This window comes from Poromitra crassiceps (assembly GCF_964638095.1).
Source record: "Poromitra crassiceps genome assembly, contig: HAP1_SCAFFOLD_268, whole genome shotgun sequence".
NCBI classification, from domain to species: Eukaryota; Metazoa; Chordata; class Actinopteri; order Beryciformes; family Melamphaidae; genus Poromitra; species Poromitra crassiceps.
Genome location: NW_028152129.1, coordinates 152002 through 176633, shown reverse-complemented (window position 1 = coordinate 176633; position 24632 = coordinate 152002). Strand labels below are relative to the sequence as shown.

The 24632-nt window shown below is 42.8% G+C and overlaps 1 protein-coding gene across 1 annotated transcript; it reads right to left on the bottom strand.

The window, feature by feature from the left end:
• Positions 1–5112: 5112 nt before the first annotated feature.
• On the bottom strand, positions 5113–23881 carry LOC310770943 (mediator of RNA polymerase II transcription subunit 27-like). The gene is made up of 9 exons (XM_083663641.1): positions 22757–23881; positions 22412–22493; positions 21081–21187; positions 20360–20442; positions 19526–19670; positions 19234–19350; positions 18473–18630; positions 6842–7045; positions 5113–5947 (listed from the first exon to the last, which is right to left on the bottom strand). Exons 7-9 carry the CDS (start codon positions 18533–18535, stop codon positions 5195–5197), a joined length of 1020 nt encoding a protein of 339 aa, XP_083519767.1. The 5' UTR covers positions 18536–18630; positions 19234–19350; positions 19526–19670; positions 20360–20442; positions 21081–21187; positions 22412–22493; positions 22757–23881; the 3' UTR covers positions 5113–5194.
• Positions 23882–24632: the final 751 nt, after the last annotated feature.

The window sequence follows — 24632 nt, the reverse complement described above, 5'->3', positions numbered from 1 at the left end:
GGTCTTACCAGGCTATTATGATGGTCTTACCAGGCTATTATGATGGTCTTAACAGGCTATTATGATGGGTTTACCAGGCTATTATGATGGTCTTACCAGGCTATTATGATGGTCTTAACAGGCTATTATGATGGTCTTACCAGGCTATTATGATGTGTTCTTACCAGGCTATTATGATGGTCTTACCAGGCTATTATGATGGTCTTGGCAATTATGATGGGTTTACCAGGCTATTATGATGTGTTCTTACCAGGCTATTATGATGGTCTTACCAGGCTATTATGATGGTCTTACCAGGCTATTATGATGGTCTTACCAGGCTATTATAATGATGGTCTTACCAGGCTATTATGATGGTCTTACCAGGCTATTATGATGGGTTTACCAGGCTATTATGATGGGTTTACCAGGCTATTATGATGGTCTTACCAGGCTATTATGATGGTCTTACCAGGCTATTATGATGGGTTTACCAGGCTATTATGATGGGTTTACCAGGCTATTATGATGGGTTTACCAGGCTATTATGATGGGTTTACCAGGCTATTATGATGGTCTTACCAGGCTATTATGATGGGTTTACCAGGCTATTATGATGGTCTTACCAGGCTATTATGATGGGTTTACCAGGCTATTATGATGGGTTTACCAGGCTATTATGATGGTCTTACCAGGCTATTATGATGTGGTCTTACCAGGCTATTATGATGGTCTTACCAGGCTATTATGATGTGGTCTTACCAGGCTATTATGATGGTCTTACCAGGCTATTATGATGGTCTTACCAGGCTATTATGATGGTCTTACCAGGCTATTATGATGGTCTTACCAGGCTATTATGATGTGTTCTTACCAGGCTATTATGATGGTCTTACCAGGCTATTATGATGGTCTTACCCAGCTATTATGATGGTCTTACCAGGCTATTATGATGGTCTTACCAGGCTATTATGATGGGTTTACCAGGCTATTATGATGTGTTCTTACCAGGCTATTATGATGTGTTCTTACCAGGCTATTATGATGGTCTTACCAGGCTATTATGATGGGTTTACCAGGCTATTATGATGTGTTCTTACCAGGCTATTATGATGGTCTTACCAGGCTATTATGATGGTCTTACCAGGCTATTATGATGGTCTTACCAGGCTATTATGATGGGTTTACCAGGCTATTATGATGTGTTCTTACCAGGCTATTATGATGGTCTTACCAGGCTATTATGATGGTCTTACCAGGCTATTATGATGGGTTTACCAGGCTATTATGATGGTCTTACCAGGCTATTATGATGTGTTCTTACCAGGCTATTATGATGGTCTTACCAGGCTATTATGATGGTCTTACCCAGCTATTATGATGGGTTTACCAGGCTATTATGATGGTCTTACCAGGCTATTATGATGGTCTTACCAGGCTATTATGATGGGTTTACCAGGCTATTATGATGTGTTCTTACCAGGCTATTATGATGTGTTCTTACCAGGCTATTATGATGGTCTTACCAGGCTATTATGATGGTCTTACCAGGCTATTATGATGGGTTTACCAGGCTATTATGATGGTCTTACCAGGCAATTATGATTATGATATTTTTTTTGTGTGTGTGTGTGTGTATGTATGTGTACACACACACACACACACACACACACACAATTATAGGCTATGTAGCAATGAGAACAATTAGGCTATAACCTGAACATTACTGAATTAACTGAAATTTAACATGTGTGACTGTTTCTCTCTTGACATACAGTAACAGGTTTTATTTTGAAAATCGACAGGATGTTTTATTTTATTATTCTCATGAATTCCTGCCCAACTCGATCTGCTCTGTGCTGCTTGACGCAACTCAAAGAGAGGAGCGAAAATACACAGGCCGATTTGTTTAGTGGAGCAGAGCCGCTTCGGGGACGCCTCTGGTGGATACAGCCAGTACTGTCAGCCACAGGCGTTCACTAGACACGACAGGCTGCGACCGCTGCCTCGCCTCGCGGTCGTAATGCAACGTCTCCTGGTGGAATCTCAATCTGCCCGGCAGAGACTTTAAGGCAGAAAAGAGAAAAACTTGAACGGACGCGTATCAGAGAAGATTGAGAAGTAAGTAGACGCAAATCAGTCTGAAAAATAAGTAGGTAGACGCCGTTTACCTGCGTCTACCCTCCACTACACCACTGCACCTTCAAAGTCAAAGATTGCAATCCGCCACAGTGAGCTTGGCCAGACTAGTGTCCTCTAGTCTAGAGAGAGTAATGTTATATATTTTCATTACCTATGTTCTATTAGTCTTGGTCTCCATATGCACTTTATTTATTTGACTGTGCTTTAGGATCTAGTATTTTTATTGACTTCTTGTATTTTTTCATATGCACTTTATCTACTTCACTGTGCTTTATGATCTGAATTTTGCCTTTATTGTATTGTTTGCTCATGCACTTTATCTACTTCACTGTGCTTTATGATCTGGATTTTGTCTTTATTGTATTGTTTGCTCATGCACTTTATGTACTTTACTGTGCGTTATAGGTTTCTATCTTACTTTGTTATTTCCATAGACACTTTATTTACTTTACTGTGTTTATCTATATATGACTTGTTAAGTTTTATTTTATTTTATTTTATTTTGAAAAGCTGAAGTAGGAAGTAACAGACAGTATATAAGGGTCTATCATTTCCTGGTTCTTTGTACACTGAGGAAGACTTCTGTCGAAACGTTTGTACCTGCCATCTGCTTCAATTAAATTAACAAAAGGACATTTTTGAGAGTGCTGGCTTTTCTTCTCCTTCATAGACCATTTTGAGCCGTGCACCCACCAACTGTTTTTTGTGAGTGTGCTTGCTTTTCCCCTTTTTCATTCTTATTAGTATAAAAACTGCTTTTTTTGTATTTTTGTATATATTTGTGTGTCATGAATAATAATAAAAAATTAAGTTTATGAAAGGAAGGCCTTGTATCAATGCATTTTTTAAATAATCTTGAACTCTGTTACTTCCCTGAAAAACGTCATTGTAAGAAGTCTACCAAATATCCATTCCACGTTTATTCAATCTGATGAAATATGTATGCTACAGTATGAGGACCAGAGGGAGTTGTTTCAAGGGTGTTTTGTTATTTCCTCTCATGCATGTGGTTGATACAGATGAATGGCTAGAAGCAAATGATGACAAAGGTTTAAATCAGAGGTTTTCAAAGTGGGAGGTGGACCTCCCCAGGGGGCCTCCAAACTGTTTCAGGGGAGGCTCAGTGTTCAGAAAGAAATTGCAGTGTTGAATTTCGCGCAATCCCACCAATAAGATCACAGCTTTCACGTATCTCCTTGACTGTCACTAGGAATTATAAAGGGCTGATCATCCCTGAAAACTTTCACTTCTGTGTGAATACCTCCAACTGCCCCCCCCCCCCCCCAGTTCAGAAAACTGAATGGGATGGTTCTGTTCTAGATTAGCTTTACATGTATTGCCACTTATCATTATTGCCACTACTCGCAAAGTACACATACCAGCTACTGAAGTACAGTACTTAAGTATATTTTCTGAGTATCTGTACCTTACTTGAGTATTTATATTTCTGTCAATTTTCACTTTTACTCCACTACATTTTCCATAAGCATCTTAGTTACAAAGTAAAATCCATTGTAAAATCACAAGAAATTTGGTAGCCTGCAAGCAAGCAGGTTTGTGTATGAAACTTATTATAATATGATGCTATGTAAAGCTCTTTGAGACATGCTTGTAATAAAGAGCCAATATGGGAACCCAGAGTATTTCATCACATGTTTGTACCTATCATGTGCCTTAACCTTTTCCACGCTAGATGAAGATAATAACAGTGTTTTATATAACTCATTTCATTCAATTCACACATTATACACTCACACATAATAAATAAAAAATATTGTATGTTTTACATATTAAGCTAAGTCAGTGGTTCCTTAAAAGTAGGGTCCGGGGACCCCTTAGGGGTCCTTGAGTGGTTTGCAGGGGGTCCCCAGCAAAAGGGGGATCATTTTCACTATAATTCCATGCATAGTAACATAATGACAATGTATGGCTATTTTGATCATGGGTTTCATACACTTTCTGTAATGCATCTAAAAGCAAAAACCGTATCAGATGGGGACCCTGGGACAAAGTCTTATCAAATTGGGGTTCGTGGTCTAATTTGTGTCAGTTTTGGGGTCCTTGACGTGAAACAGTTTGAGAACCACTGAGCACTGAGCTGACTATGCACATTCCTTTGCTTGGTTACAGTGACCTCTGGTGGCGGAATATGAGGCCTGACATGCTGTTCATGACTGTTCCTTATCTACCAGCCATCTAAAACACAACAGAAGAATGATGTCATGCGTACAGGTGCATACCAGTGATGGAGAGGCGTAGATAAAAAGTTAGAACCATGGTGATTTATGTGAGCCTAAATATCAAGTTCACGTTTTTATTGACTTTCATTTCCCCTTATTGATTCAGAATTTCCCCTCTCCATGAAAATGTATTCTTTAGCTTTTTTTTTTACACTTCTACCAAAGCAAAATGCTGTCCATCAATTTGATCCTAATACTGCAAAATCACATATTCATAAATCTGTTTTCCTATCATACACTTTTTTAAGAAATCAATTAAAAAACAACAACCCTATATTCTAAAAATAAAGCTATTCAAATCATAAAGATAGTAGGCATAGTCTGTATTCACCTTATTCAGAAGAGACCGTCTGGCTTGAGAAACTAACAATACAATCAGAGGTTCCGAATGTATTTACTTCCTGTGACTCATAAACCTAGTGTGACACATAATTGTGAGTTAAACTAGGTTTGGCCAGGTGAGTCAGACTAGTTTGAGCAGGTAATAAATCTCCATCTCTCTATTTTAGTAGTTTTTTTTTACAAAACACAAAGTGGGGTCACAAGCAGAAAAAGCATGGCAACCACTGCTCTACGCCTAGCCTCAAATTCACTTGTTGCCAAAAAGCTTTTTTCCATAGACGGCCATTGTAAAAGAGAGTCCTAGTGGCTGGGCTGCCTTTCTCTCTGTCTGCCTGTCTGTCTTCCATAAAGACACAGATTGATGAAATTAAAAGCAAACTTTATTGAAGCTATGTTGTACAGTTTAACACAAAGAAGGAGCAGTCTACAAAATAGATAACAGGACATTTCTGTCTATCAAGCCAGTCAGTAAATCTGTCCGTCTGTCTTGTCTACATGCGGCAGGTGTCGTGGAAAGCCTCCAGGGTCCTAAAGTCCCTCCACGTTGGAGGAAGTCCGTCCTGCAGGAAGCGACCGCAACGCTGGCAGGGAGACTGGAAGAGTTTAATGTAGCTACGCAGCCACGTCATGAAGGAGCGTACGACCACGTCGGGCATCTGAGGCAGCTGGTAGTGCAGCAGAGCCGTGGTGGCGTGGTCGGTGACCTTCTGGAACACCTGGTAATGGGACTTGGTCCAGATGTCCAGCTTTCCCTCCTCATTGTAAACGTTCTCGTTGTATCCCCTGACGATCGTTCTGTCGATGAACAGAGAGCGCATCACGACGATCGCCTTCAGCACCTTCCCCAGGGTCACCAGCAGGACGGCCGACGTCCCGTTGGGTCTGAACAGTTCGATGGTCATGTCGGGGAACATTCTGCCGATCCGAGAGATGACATCGTCCACATACTGAGGGGGCAGGACCAACGTGCTGGGTTGGACCTTGGGCCGCCTCTTGGCCGACGCTCCCATCTGATTGGCCGATCGTTTGAGCGACTGCTGGTTCAACAAACTGGAGGCCAGGCCAGCGTGGTACTGCAACTTGTTGGACCACTTGTAGGCCTGCAGCAGCTGGGAGTAAAGTGGGGTTTTGTCCTGGACTGGGTCCAAACTGAGAAGACCACTGTTATGAAGAGGGTGAGACTCAGAGGGACGTCCAACCAGGCCACTGAGACGCTCCAACTCATTGAGGTCTCTGTTGACAGCCTGCAGGTCGGAACGTAAGAGACAGAGACAGTTACAAATCCATACTTTCTAAAACCAAACTGAACAAAATATTTCCTTCTGTCTCCAATGCCTTTGGTAAGTGTAAATCGGAGGATGGGACCTTAGGTCATCTATTCTGGTCTTGCTATGTTATCATATTCAGTGTTTCCTCTAGAAAAGATTTCAGGCCTGGAAGGATTTCGAAACGTACCACAACCGCAACGGTGGTGGCCCTCGCTGGTGACGCTAAACCTTTAGCTAACCTGTTCGCATCTATGTTGGCAATGGCATCCCAAGTATCATCATACTATTATGGGATGCGATGTGAACAGTTAAATGGTAAATGGACTGCATTTATATAGCGCTTTTATTCAAAGTGCTTTACAATGTGCCTACATTCACCCATTCACACACCGAAGGCGGCCAGCTGCCACGCAGGGTGCTGGCACAGCCATCAGGAGCAATTTGGGGTTCAGTGTCTTGCCCAAGGACACTTCGACATGCGGACTGGAGGAGCCGGGTTCGAACCACCGACCTTCTGGTTAGTGGACGACCTGCTCTACCTCCTGAGCCACAGCCGCCCCTGTTGTATTATGGGATATGCGTTTCCCCGGCAACGACACACGTTGACATGTTTTGGAACAGCACTGCACGCTGGCACAATGCTCCTAAAAGCAAAATGCTTATTGTTTTGAATGATTTGGCATCTGCTATTACTGTCCACTGTCAACACCAGTATTGTTGTATTGTAATAATATGCCATAAAGGTTTATTGAAATTTTGGGGAGAGCAGGGGGAAAAAAAACAAAAAAGGGGAAACACTGATATTGTGAACTCAGTAACGTGAATCGTATCAAATCGTGAGTTGAGTGTATCGTTACATCCCTACTGTACCTGCAGGTTGTCCTGGAACTCTGATATGAAGCCCTTCTCGCGGGCTTCCAGGGTCTCGCGGTTCTTCATGCCGTCCTTCAGCGACTCAAACACGCGGCTGACGCTGGAGCGCAGCGCCTGGATGCCGCTGATCGCCTGGGAGAATGCCTCCAGGTTGACCCCGACGTTCACCACGTCTGCCATCTTCCCTTCACTGTCTGTCTGCTACACAGGAGACAAAGATCTCACATTGATAAGAACCAAATGCTAATAGGTTATTCCATTGCAACATCAGTGAACAGCAAATCTGCCATTTTGGCCTGAAAGCGACCTCTCTGATTGGCTGTCATGGCTCTGTGCTGTTGTCCCAAGGAGGCTGGGTCAAACTGGATGTTTTGGATAACACAGGAGTTATGTCAAACAAACGTTAATATCTCAGAAACTATACATCACATCGCTTATATTTTGACATTCTGAGCGAGAGCAGGAACTAGGCTACCCCAAGAGTTTGATGTATAATATATGCATGTCGTGTTAAAGTTGTGTGAACTGTCGCAGTTTTTAAAATGTAAACGGGGTCAGCCGGCTAGAGTCAGACACTCAAGGCCCAAAGCTCAGGCTCCACAGGGTTCCATTGCCGTTGCCACCCAGTAACGCGATTTGTTTACCAACAGATATTTTGATGATGACCAAATATTGTCGCTCATATTGAATTGACAGGGTATAAATTAATTGATAGGAGCAAATAACAGAATTTACGTTACAAATATACACATAATTGGATATACAATACATTGAAAAATAAATAGATCAACAATACAAGACATTATGACAATCTTCTCCAGTTAGAAATAGCCTAGCCTAGTCTAGATAGGCGTTTCTTTTTTGGCTCATTTCCACCACATATAACAGCACAGTACAGCTCCACTCGACCTGGTCTTACTCGTCTCTACTTGATATATCTTAAGACCAGTCGTAAGACCAGTTGGTGCAACCGGCTTGATCATTAGAATGTTCGACAAATATTAATTAAATGGTTAACTAATTGTTGAATATGTATATAGGGTTTTGAACATTTGTAAAGGTTGCGTGCATAGCTCATGTTCTAATTTATTCTGAGCTGATAATTAGAATCGTTGATAATTAGAAGCTTCAACAAATATTAAATAGTTTACAAATTGTTTGTTGAATATTCGTGAAACATCTGTAAAGTATAGGTTGAGTGCATAGTTCAAGTTCAACTAATTTATTATGAAAAGATGTAGATATGTTCATGAATTGTCACATATACTCTATAGATCAGTGGTTCTCAAATGGGGGTCCGCGGACCCCCAGGGGTCCGTGGCACTTTGCCAGGGGGTCCGTGAAAAGTTTTCAGGTAAAAATAAATTAATAATAATAATAATAATAATAATAATTTAAAAATAAAATGCTACATGTTACTTATTCCTTCTCAAACTACTTCCTACATGGTGCTAGTCTATCAAAATATCTTGGCTGTCATTGATTGTGTTGCATAGTGGTTTTCTGTACTGTTGACAAATTGTGATATTGTAAGTCGCTTTGGACAAAACAAAAGCGTCTGCTAAATGTCGTAATGTAAATGTAATGTAATGTGTGATTTTTTGCAAAATCTTCATAGTTCAACGAAAATAGTTTATGCTTTAAATCTAAAATGGTTCATGGATTACATTCTAATAACAAACCTATCAAATTAAAAGTCAAGCACGTTACCGTGGAAACAATTAAGCTTAGCCCAAAATCACAAATCAGAATGAGGGGGTCCCCGGTATATTTTTTATCTTGTAAGGGGTCCTTGGCTGAAAAACATTTGAGAACCTCTGTACTAAAGCATCTTGCAAAGAAGAAATGGTCAATTCTTGTGAGATGATTTGATTAACTTAGTAGAGGTCTTGGGCAGACCATCTCCTATTGTGATGGAGAGGGTCTTCGCACTGCGCACTGTGCCACTACGCTCTCTCAACCACTACTGTATGTGCATCACTACACCCTCCCTCCTCCCACCCTCCCTCGCTCCCGGGGAAAAATGGTGGCGATTGAGCCAGACAGACAGTCTGAATTAAATTGAATGTAACGTTCCCAATTCTATGTATTAAATTCTAAAAAATTAACGGCAACATTTGGGAAGGCTAAGCCACACAACTAGTTCGTTGTAATCTAACATCATGCTTCAAAGACGGAGAACTGGCTGTGTTACGACGATGACAGTAAGGACTCAAAAAGGTCTCCGCTGATAAGACACGGAGATCTCTGTTACAGGCAGGCTCTACGCCTCCTCCTGACCAGGCGTAAGAGTTACGCCTGGTCGTAGTGAAAAGAAGGCTTAAGCCGTCTTGGTGCAACCAGCGTAGCTGTTAGGTCGTAAAGTTACGACCAACTTAGCTTAAGACCAGTGTAAGACCAGTTGGTTCAACTGGCCCCAGGTGCGTTCATTAAAATAGGAGCACGTTTAGCGCGTCCTTACATAGAGAATGAATTGCAGAAAGATGCTGGCAGCTCCAAAAATGCTTTTGGTCTGAATGTCCCCCAAGGCAGCATAAAAAAAAACACATCCAGGTGTTGAAGTAAGTCGTGCAGGTTTGCTCAGGTTGGACGCATAGACTTCTCCCCCATCCCCCCTCCCCTCTCTGGCACTCCGCGCATGTGCGTGCATGAGTGTGTGTGTGTGTGCGCGTGCGTGCGTATGTGCGTGCTTCACCGGCCGCTGCGCTTTCTGTCTCCACTCTCGCTTCCTTGTAGAGTCAGGGGGAGGGGCTTAAAAAGGTGTGTCTCTATCGGTCTCTATCCGTCTTTCTGTGGATAGGCTATACTTATTTACAGCAGAACTGCATTCATTGAAATGATTGTGATTTGTGGATTATTTGTACTCATTTTAACTGGTTCATAATAAGTGTCAGCCAAATTACTCAAATGTAACATGTAAAAAGCCTAACCAAACACTAGATTGTTTTTCCCCATTGAAAAATAACTTTAAATTTGACTTATGCTGAATCAGCGTTTTTGAAACTGACCCCAAGAAGAGAGAAATTAATTATGCAAATTCTGAATTCTGGGGAATATTTTCATTTTCTAGTTTTACTGTCCAGAAAAAAAAAACATCAACCACAAATGCTGCCACTCCTACCTGAGAGAGATGGTGCCATGACCACTCCTACCTGAGAGAGATGCTACTACCTGAGAGAGATACTACTACCTGAGAGAGATACTACTACCTGAGAGAGATACTACTACCTGAGAGATATACTACTACCTGAGAGAGATACTACTACCTGAGAGATATGCTACTACCTGAGAGATATGCTACTACCTGAGAGAGATACTACTACCTGAGAGAGATACTACTACCTGAGAGATATGCTACTACCTGAGAGAGATACTACTACCTGAGAGAGATACTACTACCTGAGAGAGATGCTACTACCTGAGAGAGATACTACTACCTGAGAGAGATACTACTACCTGAGAGATATGCTACTACCTGAGAGATATGCTACTACCTGAGAGAGATACTACTACCTGAGAGAGATACTACTACCTGAGAGAGATACTACTACCTGAGAGATATACTACTACCTGAGAGAGATGCTACTACCTGAGAGAGATGCTACTACCTGAGAGAGATGCTACTACCTGAGAGAGATACTACTACCTGAGATAGATACTACTACCTGAGAGAGATACTACTACCTGAGAGATATACTACTACCTGAGAGAGATACTACTACCTGAGAGATATACTACTACCTGAGAGAGATGCTTCTACCTGAGAGAGATACTACTACCTGAGAGAGATACTAGTACCTGAGAGAGATACTACTACCTGAGAGAGATGCTACTACCTGAGAGAGATACTACTACCTGAGAGAGATACTACTACCTGAGAGAGATGCTACTACCTGAGAGAGATGCTACTACCTGAGAGATATGCTACTACCTGAGAGAGATACTAGTACCTGAGAGATATGCTACTACCTGAGAGAGATGCTACTACCTGAGAGAGATGCTACTACCTGAGAGATATACTACTACCTGAGAGATATGCTACTACCTGAGAGAGATGCTAGTACCTGAGAGATATGCTACTACCTGAGAGAGATGCTACTACCTGAGAGATATGCTACTACCTGAGAGAGATACTACTACCTGAGAGATATGCTACTACCTGAGAGAGATACTACTACCTGAGAGAGATACTACTACCTGAGAGAGATGCTACTACCTGAGAGAGACACTACTACCTGAGAGAGATACTACTACCTGAGAGAGATGCTAGTACCTGAGAGAGATACTACTACCTGAGAGAGATACTACTACCTGAGAGATATGCTACTACCTGAGAGAGATACTACTACCTGAGAGAGATACTACTACCTGAGAGAGATGCTACTACCTGAGAGAGATACTACTACCTGAGAGAGATACTACTACCTGAGAGAGATGCTACTACCTGAGAGATATGCTACTACCTGAGAGAGATGCTACTACCTGAGAGAGATGCTACTACCTGAGAGAGATGCTACTACCTGAGAGATATACTACTACCTGAGAGATATGCTACTACCTGAGAGAGATGCTACTACCTGAGAGATATGCTACTACCTGAGAGATATGCTACTACCTGAGAGAGATACTACTACCTGAGAGATATGCTACTACCTGAGAGAGATACTACTACCTGAGAGAGATACTACTACCTGAGAGAGATGCTACTACCTGAGAGAGATACTACTACCTGAGAGAGATGCTACTACCTGAGAGATATGCTACTACCTGAGAGATATGCTACTACCTGAGAGAGATACTACTACCTGAGAGAGATACTACTACCTGAGAGATATACTACTACCTGAGAGAGATGCTACTACCTGAGAGAGATGCTACTACCTGAGAGAGATACTACTACCTGAGAGATATGCTACTACCTGAGAGAGATGCTACTACCTGAGAGAGATACTACTATGTACTACCTGAGAGATATGCTACTACCTGAGAGAGATGCTACTACCTGAGAGATATGCTACTACCTGAGAGAGATACTACTACCTGAGAGATATACTACTACCTGAGAGAGATACTACTACCTGAGAGAGATGCTACTACCTGAGAGAGATGCTACTACCTGAGAGATATGCTACTACCTGAGAGATATGCTACTACCTGAGAGAGATGTTACTACCTGAGAGAGATACTACTACCTGAGAGAGATGCTACTACCTGAGAGAGATACTACTACCTGAGAGATATGCTACTACCTGAGAGATATGCTACTACCTGAGAGATATGCTACTACCTGAGAGAGATGCTACTACCTGAGAGATATGCTACTACCTGAGAGAGCTACTACTACCTGAGAGATATGCTACTACCTGAGAGATATGCTACTACCTGAGAGAGATACTACTACCTGAGAGATATGCTACTACCTGAGAGAGATACTACTACCTGAGAGAGATACTACTACCTGAGAGATATGCTACTACCTGAGAGAGATACTACTACCTGAGAGATATGCTACTACCTGAGAGAGATGCCGGTGATGTTTCCAAACTCCATCTTTCGTTTCAGCACCTCTTTGATCTGTCCTTTCTCCGGCCCCTTCTTCACCTTCTCCCGGCCAATCAGATAGATACACTTGGGGGTCAAGATCAGGTCTCTCTTAATGGACTGGATGTGAGACAAAAGAAGGAAGTGAGAGGGGTGACTAATGCAAGGAAGGAGAAGTAGAGTGGGTGGCTCGGGAGAAGGATGGTTATGTCAAGGCCACAAAGAAGCCTCTAATCTATTCTAGAAGTCGACTTTAATGGGAACAGATGCTCGATAAATCTGCAGTCTCACATTGTCGCAGTGTAGGATAAAACCAAGCCACATTTTGCTAGTGTCAAATGACCAGTGTTGGGCAAGTTACTTTCAAAATGTAATATACTACATATTACTAGTTACTTTCATTTGAAAGTAATAAGTTACTTTCCAATATTACTTTCTGTGTAGAGTAACTTGTTACTTATTAGACTACTTTTGCATTACTTTTACCAAAACAACAGCAGCAGCAGAATGACATCGCCGCCCCGGGACCATTCCGAAAAATAATTTCAACCGCCTTGAAGTCAGTGTAAACAATCCAAAATTCTAAATGTTATTCTTTTCCGTTGTTATTGTCATCTACAGTGGTTATTTGCATAAAAACACTGTTTGATTAGGAAATTATTGTATCTTTTTTAAATATGTAAATATGTAAAAAAAAAAAAAAAAAAAAAAAAAAATATGTAATGTAATGTATTTAATAAAATGTAACTCAATTTGTAACTTGAGTTACTTGACAAAGTAACTGGTATAATATTACTGAAATCCTATAAGTAATAAGTTATATTACTGAGTTACTGCTAAAAGTAATATATTACATGTAATATGTTTTTTTTAAACACGATTTTAGACGGACAAGCCCGTCTTTTTATTGTCACACGGTTACACATCAACACATGCACGGAGGGCCACAAACACACACATGCTGACGGTGGCTGGTGAAATTTGTCCTCTGCATTTAACCCATCCTGGCTTTTTGTCCTTTCCTCCGAGGGGCAGGCCAGGAGCAGTGGTCGCTTTCTCGTACAGCGCCCGGGGACCGACTTCGGATGTTGTCGTCACTGGTCGGATGACGATGACGATCTGGGCCCGTATTTATCAAGCTTCATAGAATTACTCCTAAGAACACTGCTAAGAGTACACTTATGAGCAAAAAAATTCCCAGCTAAAAGCTGCACTTAAAAGTCAGTCATTATGCATCTCACTCCCTCTTTCAGCGAGGTGTAGGACTGAATCCTAAGTGTCAATCTCAGAGCTGATTTACGACAGGTGTGTGTGTGTGTGTGTGTGTGGTGACAGGTGTGTGTGCCGTAAAGGGAAATGTTGATGACGCAATTCCAAGTACACAGGAATGGCCAATCGCTGAATGGAATCCCTTATGCACGAAATATCCTAAATAGAGATGATTCAACAGTGAAATGCACAATGGGAGTGTAGCATATATTCACCAATAATTTCAGAAGAAATTATCAACAAAATAATACAAGATCGCCTACATTGAAAATCACTCAAGAATAGGCTAAATGTTTCCTAATCCACCCAATTTACCTAATCCCACAACTGACTCTAAACTGGTGTGCTGTCAATTGACTACCCTATATAGCCAGGTTCTATAGGCTGTATGATGAGCAAACATGGAATCCAAAAGAAAGCCGAATTGGAGGGAGGATGACACGCTGTGCTTAGTGGAGAAGATTTGCGCACGTCTCTATCTCCTGAATGCCATGATGTCAACATCAGTGGTGTCGTCTACGTGATACGCAGGTATACGCCGTATACACACTGCGAAATGACTCAGATTTGCATATGCGCACTGGGAAATGCGCTATGATATGTATCGTTTTCAATTTCCATTTATAAAATTCACCCTGTGCGTGTGTTACCCTACGTTCACACACAGCACCCAAGCCTTGCCTTTACCCACGCTTTTAAAGGCGTCCTTTTTAGTCAATGAGGCTGTGTACACAGGGCGCCTCAACGTGAACCTTCCGTGTACCCACGCCTCGCCTGAGCTGCGCCGATTTTTACGTGAGTTCTATTTTCAAGCCAACTAGGCGCGTGAAGGCATACTTTTTCTGTCAAGCCATGAAAGAAAAACGCGACAATATCCGTGGGAAATGTCAGTCAGAGTCAGTATACCCTCTGAAAAAAGGTAGACTACACCACTGGTCAACATTGCCCTGCTGGAAACTCCTAACCACTTAGGACACCTCCTGAGGACTCCTAAATAGCTGGGGGAGTAGGAGTGTTTCCTAGTCTTAAGAAGGTTGATAAAAAGCTTTTATTCTTAAGTGTGAGAGTAGGACTAAATTTCACAAATTCTCAGCACTTAGGACTAAAATGGCACTCTGAGAGGCTTGATAAATACGGGCCCTGGGCCCGTATTTATCAAGCTTCCTAGAATTACTGCTAAGAACACTGCTAAGAGTACACTTATGAGCAAAAAAAATCCCAGCCAAAAGCTGCACTTAAAAGTCAGTTATTATGCATCTCACTCCCTCTTTCAGCGAGGTGTAGGACTGAATCTTAAGTGTCAATCTCAGAGCTGATTTACGACAGGTGTGTGTGTGTGTGTGTGTGTGTGTGTGGTGACAGGTGTGTGTGCCGTAAAGGGAAATGTTGATGACGCAATTCCAAGTACACAGGAATGGCCAATCGCTGAATGGAATCCCTTATGCACGAATATCCTAAATAGAGATGATTCAACAGTGAAATGCACAATGGGAGTGTAGCATATATTCACCAATAATTTCAGAAGAAATTATCAACAAAATAATACAAGATAGCCTACATTGAAAATGACTCAAGAATAGGCTAAATGTTTCCTAATCCACCCAATTTACCTAATCCCACAACTGACTCGAAACTGGTGTGCTGTCAATTGACTACCCTATATAGCCAGGTTCTATAGGCTGTATGATGAGCAAACATGTTCTGCTGTTATGCCATTGCTGCGAAGGGTCAGTGGTGTGATGATGTCCCTAATCAAATCGGTCACATAGATCAGTGGTTCCCAACCTTTTTTGTGCTGTGTACCCCTTGAGCTGTTTTGCCATGCCAAGTGTACCCCCTGACAGCGTGTTGATGATTCTCCCAAATTTGTTCCATTAATCTCATTCAACTTTTACTATCCAACACAACTGATTATTAAATTAAAACAATATTAAATTAAAATCATTTTGAATGACTCCCCTTTAATACAAATAGCTATAGCCTACACTTATTGAGAATTAGCAAAATATTATATATAGCCTATATAGAGATAGATATATTCAGACTAACACAGTAACAGTTTCAACTATTTTTATTCAGTCACTTGGCACCTTTTAAAAAGACACCTGAGCTAGTTTGTCTTTCATAAGCTTTGACAGTTCTGGGGGCAGCTGTTACCAGGCAAAATATCACACATAAGATAAGTAGATCCAAAAAGCAAAAGTTCAAATCAGTGCACATCACAGTCCTTTGATTTTCCCCGTCATTGCAGCTGCGCCATCGGTACAGATATGACTACAAGATTTCCACTCCAGATTGTTGTCTTTAAAAAAGCTGTCTATAATCTGAAATATTTTCTCGCCAGTTGTCTTTCCTACAAGCTTCTTGCAAAACAAAATATGTTCATTTATGTCCGACATGTCTTTATAACGAGCAAAAGCTAGCAGCTGGGCTTCCCCACTGACATCGGTCATTTCATCTAACTGCAAAGCGAATTGACCTGCTTGCTTCATTTTATTCACAACTTGTCCAACAATATTAATTGACATATCATCGATCCGACGAGAGACTGTGTTGTTTGACAATGGAACCGTTTTGAGAGCGTCTGCTGCTTTCTTGTCGATCATAGTTTCAGCTAACATCAGGGCTGCAGGAAGAATCAGATCCTCAACGATTGAATTAGGCTTTTTTGATTTAGCCACAAGCAGTGACAGTGACAGTGAGAGTTTTCGAGTGAAAAAGTAGTTCGTCTTACCAAGACATGCTGCGTGTTTGGTGCTCTGGTGGCGTTGCAGATGAGCTGGCTTCATTTAATTATTTGCCAGGACTTCGCCACAGAAAAAACACTGTGGCTGCGGTGGATCCGCTGAGGTAGGCCTACAGGTAAATCCATACAAAATGTATTTTTCATTGAACAGCCGCGGCTAACCCTTAGACCTGGCCTCCCTTTTCCTTTTTTCCCTTGGCTCGCCTGAACCGAAATCCGGATCAGCCGGGCGTTTGAGCCACGCATAGTGGGAGCTATTGTTTGACCTGCAGCCAACGTGAACGACTTCTTTTGTTTTTCACAGAGTAGAGGTGTCACAGTTAACACCTTCCGGGGAGCCGCCGGGGCTCCCCGGAACAATAGTTGCGGCGCAGAGTTTCTCTCTCTCTCCTCTCATCTGAAAATAAATTGTATTAATCCTCAATCTTTCCGCGTACCCCCTGCAATGTGCTCGCGTACCCCTAGGGGTCCCCGTACCCCCGGTTGGGAAACACTGACATAGATGATGCCCACTCTGTCTAATCGATATCGTTTGATCAACTGCTCGTTGTCAAATAATTCAAGTACATCCTTCCGCTCTCTGAAGATTCGCGCACGTCTCTGTCTCCTGAATGCCATGATGTCAACATTGCCCTGCTGGCAACTCCTAACCACTTAGGACACCTCCTGAGGACTCCTAAATAGCTGGGGGAGTAGGAGTGTTTCCTAGTCTTAAGAAGGTTGATAAAAAGCTTTTATTCTTAAGTGTGAGAGTAGGACTAAATTTCACAAATTCTCAGCACTTACGACTAAAATGGCACTCTGAGACGCTTGATAAATACGGGCCCTGATCTTCTGCATGTTTTTAATGGGGGGGGGATAGCACCTCATGGGGGATTCGATCCTGCGGCGCCCGCTTCGCAGTCCTGTGTCTTATCCATTAGGCCACGGAATGGCCTTTACTTTTGTAATGCAAAGCAACTTACAGTAACAGATGTTTTTTTCTTCATTCCTTTGAAGGACAATAAGTGTGTCTTTTAAGGCTGGCTCACACTACAGGATTTTCGGGCCGATTTATGCCCGATTCACCCCTCCCGAGAATCGGAGGAGAAATCTGGCCTGGCAGCTTGCCAAGCTTGGTCGGGCCCGACTTTCGGCACCGATTATCTTGTAGTGTGAGCTGTTTGCAGATCCAATCTTAAGCCTCCCGATCTGCTCAAAGCCTCATCGGGGCCGTCCCGATCATATCAAACATGTTTGATATTTAGGACTGAAAATCTGCGCGAATACATCATTCTGCTGCTGCGGGAGACTCCCGTCATTATCATTAATTGACGCGGCTCATTTGATGCACTGCAGGCATCAGATAGGCTACCAAATACAAACAGCACAGAACCATGAGTATTTGGGGGAAAATGTCACTAATTTATATCACAATGAATGACCAATGAATAAAAAGTTGTGATATCGTAGTTTTGAGCCCCTGCCAGTCAGAGGCTGTAATCTCCTACTGTTTTATCAGGCAGTGTGGGGAAAAAAGGCATTGTTGCTGCGGGAAGCAATCCAGTCTATCCAAACTTTTGCCGATCTCATGACATGCAGCAGGGGAATATATTTTGGTAGCGCATGTGTTTGTGTTCTCACTTGTACAGACAATAGAGTCGCGTTGTTTACACGCATGCTAACTACCGTGAGATTCATTTGTTTGGCGAGACGGGCATGAAAATGAGGGAAAAGAGAGAGAGGTGAGGTGGGGGCGGAGCGCTTTGGTCACTGCTGGAACCCCAAAAACGAAACAGGTTCGGAGTATGGCCGGGCATCAATGTGATTAATCCTGCCGATAATCTTAATAATATCCTGTAGTGCGTGTGCGCCACATTTACAAATCTTGTAGTGTGTGCATGTTTGAGATTCTAGGGAAGATAATCTGGGAAGATTCTCCTGTAGTGCGTGTCACAGCAGATTTCAAATCAGCTAGGATTGTCAGAATCCTGTAGTCTGAGCCCAGCTTTAGGGACACATTTTTGTCTTTACTTGACTTGTCTTTACAGTAATCATTTTTCCATCTGAATCAAACAGGAGTTGGACCTCACCTTAAACCTGCAGTCATACTGGGTGACGGAGTCGGCAAAGTCGACCCGCTCCCTCTTGGCCATGGAATTGGCGCAGCTCTGGCCGCTGCTCCAGACCCAGGTGGTCTGGTTGATGCTGTTCCTCCGCCGCTCCTTGGAGTTCTACAGGATGTCAGAGGCTGAGTGGGCAAAGGGGGGACACACGTTATGGACCGGGACATAAGATGTGACTCGAATAGTGCGATTAGGACAGTGGTGTTGCAGAAGTTCTCAGATCTTTTAGGCCTAAATGAGTAAAAGTAGAAATACCACAGTATACAAATACTATAGTTTATATATAGCTACTATCAATCAATCAATTAATCAATCAATCAACTATAAATACTAGTTTCAATCTGTTACAAGTGAAAGTCCTGTATGTAAATATAAATATTCCAGAATTGCATGTTGTGTTAAAAATAAATATGATTTCTATCCAACACTTTTTAGCCTGATTTGGTTGTTTTCTTGTAAAATGTTATGCTGCGAAATGCTCTCTGGGAAGTATGCAAACACTGCTGGTGTTTGGTAGGAGAAGGGAGGGGAGGGGTGGAAGAAGGCAGAAAGAGGAGGACTGGTCCGTTCACAGCGCTAGCTGTCCGTGAATGAAATGACACATGCGCGAGCAGGAAATGCACAGAGGTCTGCCATTGGCTCTGCCATTTGCCCGCCCCACAAAAGTTCATCCTATCCAAATGTGGAGTGGGCAGATTCGAAAGCCTGAAAACTGGTTGACAACTCACCCTCCTCTCTCATCTGTTCATACTTCCTCCTGGCGCTGTATTTCCTCCAGGCCTTCTGGATGGTCCTGGCGAAAGTGTCAAACTGTCTCTCTCTCTCATCTCCTCCAGCAGGAAGAGCTGTGGAGCACACATACATTATACATACGGTACATACATACATACATACATACATACATACATACATACATACATGTACATTCTTTTCAGTTCGGAATGATTCCTCATGTTGTTTTTTTAAACTATTTCATTTTCATCAGTTTGCTATCCATCAAGTCAATGAACTGCTCAGTACCGATTCGGGGTTCTTGACAAAGACCTTGGTGCGTCCCATCTGGTACTGGTCGGTGTCCATGTTGACGGATCTGAGGAGGTGAAGGACCCCCTGCTGCTCGGGACCCCTCCAGGGCGGCCATGTCTCAGCGGTCAGAATGGCATATCTGGACACGACAAACACACACGCACGCACGAACACACACACACAGACACACGCACGCACGAACACACACACACAGACACATACGCACGCACGCGCGAACACACACACACGCATGCGCGTACACGCGCGCACACACACACACACACACAGCAGGAGGCACAAAGACGTTACATGTATGTTGCTCTCCCAGGACGATCTTAGAGCAAACCGTGCACACAAACACACAGAAATGGGATGCATGCTCACAAGTCATTTTTTGCAAGTCCAAGTCAAGTCTCAGGTCACAAGTCCAAGTCAAGTCTCAAGTCTTATGGATGAGCGTTCTATCATCTGCTGCATGCAATCCGGTCTGCTTAGAACACTGCATAGCTAAAACTAAGGAATTCAAAGCATGTACTGTATTATCCTCACTCCTTATCTATTAGAATACAGTGTGCAGTTGATTGGATGACATTAGTAGACATTTCCTTAATGTTAATGCACCAAAAAAATACAAATAAAAAATAAAGATTGTTCACAAGTCCCAAACCTCAAGTCCAAGTCAAGTCTCAAGTCTTTGAAGGACGAGTCTCAAGTCAAGTCTCAACTCACTGTGTTGGTGACTTAAGTGCGACTCAAGTCCAAGTCTCAAGTGCAAGTCCCCATCTCTGCTGCGACACACACACACACAGTCACACATGTTTGACTCACCTCTGCAGGAACTTAGGGAATGCTCTGCGATAGGCAAAGCAATGTTTTCTCGCAGCCCGAGGTACTCCACCTGATGCTTAGCCCTGGAAACAGTTGGAATTAATTACCATCATTATTCCAGTGGCGTTTACTCTGTGTGTGTGTGTGTCTGTGTGTGTGTGTGTGAGAGAGACAACACGAAGATGTAAATATGTATGCGTGAGACAGAAGAAACAGAGAAAGAGAGAGGGAGGCTGGGCGATATGGACCAAAAATCACATCTTTGTATTTTCTAGGCTGAACGGCGATACACAAAATATAAAATAGAAAAGTCTGGTAAGTTCAGGAAATGACATCACTTTACTGTAATGCAGCATTATAGGAAAAGACAACACTTATGCCATATTCTATAAATGGTAAATGGCCTGCATTTATATAGCGCTTTTATCCAAAGCGCTTTACAATCAGTAGGTACATTCACCCATTCATACACCGATGGTGGCAGGCTACCACGCAGGGTGCTGGCACACCAACGGCAGCAATTTGGTGTTCAGTGTCTTGCCCAAGGACACATCGACATGCAGACTGGAGGAGCCGGTATAACGACGATATTACAATATCCAAAATCTAAGACGATATCTAGTCTCACATCACAATATAATGTTGATATATTGCCCAGCCCATGTGTGTGTGTGTGTGTGTGTATGTGTGCGTGTGTGTGTGCGTGAGTGAGGATGCCAACCTGCTCTCCTCCCAGTCTTTGGGTCTCTTGGTCTCATTGGGCTTGATGCAGCGGATATAATGAGGAGTGCACTTCATCAATGTGTTCACTAGGTCATTAGCTTGTTCCTGTGGGAAGATGTTCACTACGTCATACAGTAGGTGTACAGTCCAAGCATCATTACAACCTTTTCCACATTGTGTGTCTGCCCAATTTGAGCTGTGCTGCGGGTGGGTTTTATCCATTCTCTCACGACTGTTGTGGGAAAGAGAGTGGAGTGAGGCAGAGCAGGTGTGTACAGTATGTCAAGATCAGTATGGGCACAAGTCCTTCCTGTTGTGTGAACTGTGTGTGCACTGAATCTCTGCTGTGACAGCACTGACAACACAATTGCACGTTCATGTGTGGATGACTTGGTCGCACACGCAGTCTCCGCCTTACTAATGAAGATGCATGGTGGTAAGAAGGTACTGAAACTGGTCGCTCTGCCAAGCTGCCGCTCAAAACCGTCCCGACAGAGAAATCATCATAGATTTGATTGATTTAGATTTATTGATGATAGTTTCAGCAGAAGAGTCTGATCAGCACTGAGAACAGGATGGTCTGATCAGCACTGAGAACAGGATGGTCTGATCAGCACTCAGAACAGGATGGTGGGGTCGGTTGTGGGATATACCACGTTGAGCCTTCTGGGGGTGTTATAGGACGAATCAGCGTGACATCACGACACCCGGATAAGCCACCCCGGAACCCCAGCAGTTAACTAGCATGAGTTGTGCCGAACAAAACGTTAATATCTCAAAAAGCATACATCACATGGCTTATATTTTGACATTCTGAGCGAGAGCAGAAGTAACTCAAAGGCCTGACGTATACACAGCATGTATGTCATGTTAAGGTTGTGTGAACTGTCGCCGTTTTTCAAATCAAGTGAATTCAGTAAAAAGCACAGCCTGCTAGATTGAGACACTCAAGGCTGGCTCCATAGGGTCCCATTATAAGCTGCCCTTTGTTTACCATGTCATCATGGTATGGTACCATGTCATCATGTCATGTACCACCTCATATTTTCAACAAATGGGACTTTGAGATGTGCACACTACTATTCTTGCTCAGCGGTGTGATCAGGACCAACAAAAACTGGGGCAAATAGCAAAAATATGTAGTAGCGGTGCACTTTTATGGTTGACTGTATTCTGTGTATTTGTCCCATTTTTTTGGTTTGTTTGTTTGTTTTATATTTCTTCATAATGACATTTCCGTACACACTTTTCTTGTTCTCATTCAGAACAAGGAATCTCATTGAGTCTGTATGTGGCATGGGGTAGAAGATGTTTCAGCCAGGTTCTCACCTTGATCTTGGAGCTGGCTGTGGTCGGCCTGCTTTTCTTATCTGTGTTGAGGTTTTCAGGGAACAAGCTGCGAATGAAGTGACTGTGAAGATGAATCGAGAACAAGGGTCAAAGCATCTTCTCACCGCAGTTCCCATGGTTTTTAATGATACCACACATACTGTAAGTTCCCATGGTTTTTAATGATACCACACATACTGTAAGTTCCCATGGTTTTAAATGATACCGCACATACTGCAAGTTCCCATGGTTTTTAATGATACCACACATACTGTAAGTTCCCATGGTTTTAACGGTCCCACACAATTTGTACGTGGAAATGTTGGTTCGGTATGGGACACTCACTGTTCGCTGTTCTGCATGAGCTCGATGAGGTCAGGGAAAAGCACATCCCGGTTCCTCTGACAGAAGCCACAAATATCGTACGACACCTGAGATGACACCAACCACCTCCTATGGCGCTCCAACCCCCATCCCCCAACACCTCTTCTCCCCTGTGCTCCTCTGATCCGTCGTGCCAGGTCTGAATCTGCTCCGCTCGCTCTCTTCCACGTCTCCTTCCTGCCTTTCAAGGTATTGCTCTCTGATCTTCCAGTGTACAACAGCTGTCTTGACTCAGGCCTTTCCCACCACAGAGCTCATTCATTAGATCGCAGACTAGAATATTGCAGGTAGTGAGTGTTCCTCAGTGGTAGTTAGACTCCATCTGGGATAAAAAGAACACCATACACCATACGCCTCACAGCTCGAAGGTCCTGGGTTCGATTCCCACCTGGGACGCTGTGAACGCTGAAGGAATGCGTGCCCGTCCGCATGTCCTCGAGTGCCCACCGCCCGGGTGGGGTCGTCAAAAGGGCCTTTCTGTGTGGAGTTTGCATGTTCTCCCCGTGCCTCCCGGGGGTTTCCTTCATATAGGAACCCCCTTCACCAAAACATGCAATATCCCGGTTACTAATGTGGTTCCTCCTCTGGTCGTTAAAGGTGCCTGTTCAGAGGGAGGGGAACTGGTTGGAATAGCGTGAACCTCCCACATGCTATGTCGTACCGGTGAAGGTTCCCCTGTCAGGTGAAAAGAAGCGGCTGGCTAACTGCCCATGTCTCGGAGGAAGCATGGAGCCAGTTTCGGCTCTCCCCAGATCGGCAGAGGGTGGAGTAGCAACCAGGATAAAGAATTGAATTAGCACTAATGGGGGATAAAAAATCTGGGGGGGGGGAATATAAAAAAAGAAAAAAATAACACCATAGCTTCCTAATTAGGGCAAGAGGGAAAATGGGAAGGAGAGGGAGGAAGAGATGGGAAGAAAGAAAATGTAAACAATGCATTACAATGCACTGGATTTTCTTTTTTAACAAGTCCATGTTCATAATGGCTAGATAATTGGATCACTTCTAATTGGAAGCGTTTGGGAACACCAGAGTTCCCAAACACTTTCATGTGAAAAAAAGACACACCAGTAGTGGGTACACCAATTAAGAATTAACCCTCATAAACTTTGTTCTAAGGAAACCCATCTGAGTGTGTTTGTTTTTTGTCATTAATAGTAATAGTTGGTGTGGTGATAAGATAACCATGGTGGAGAAGATTCAACTAAAAATATATATTATATTATTGTCTTGGCCAACTTGAGTATCGGCGGTACATCACGTTACATATTACTATCTATTAAATAGACATTAAAGTTTCACACATAATCCTCAACAAAAGTATCATCATAGTTTGATTTAATGTTGTACCATTTATCATCCACCCTGAAGGCGTGTTACGTTACTTTTTCAAAAGGTAGAACTTAATTTAGGATAAGGTAGTTAGCAACATTAACTGTGGCGACGTGGCCTAAACAGCCATATAGCTACATTTTTCAAATCATGCATTGCACATGCACATTTAAGTTAAGCAGGTTAACGATGCTTCGCTAACATTAATGTCCTTCTGCACTGCTCTATTGTTTCAACTAAGTTGCATGGGTGCATTCGCGTTATACTTATACTGTACGTTAGCGAAACAAAACTGAAGTTGGGCACCGCGCTCCCCGAACACGTCCGCAGTAAAAAAAAAAAAAAAAAAAAATGATGTCCCCCATTTAAGATTTGACAGATTTCAGTAGTCTACATTTACTACTGTAGAATATGGTATTTCAGAACCGTAACGTTAACGTTACAGACCCATTCTTCTCAAACTAGCTGGGCTAGCTACTGTAAACACAGAGGAAAAACACAAAGC

Coding starts and splice junctions, on each gene's coding strand:
- LOC310770943 (XM_083663641.1), bottom strand. CDS start 18,535: ATGGCCAAGAGGGAGCGGGTCGACTTTGCCGACTCCGTCACCCAGTAT. Junction 7,046..18,472: donor AGTATGACTGCAGGTTTAAG/GTGAGGTCCAAC, acceptor TCTCCTGTGTAG/CAGACAGACAGTGAAGGGAA. Junction 5,948..6,841: donor AGTTCCAGGACAACCTGCAG/GTACAGTAGGGA, acceptor TCCGACCTGCAG/GCTGTCAACAGAGACCTCAA.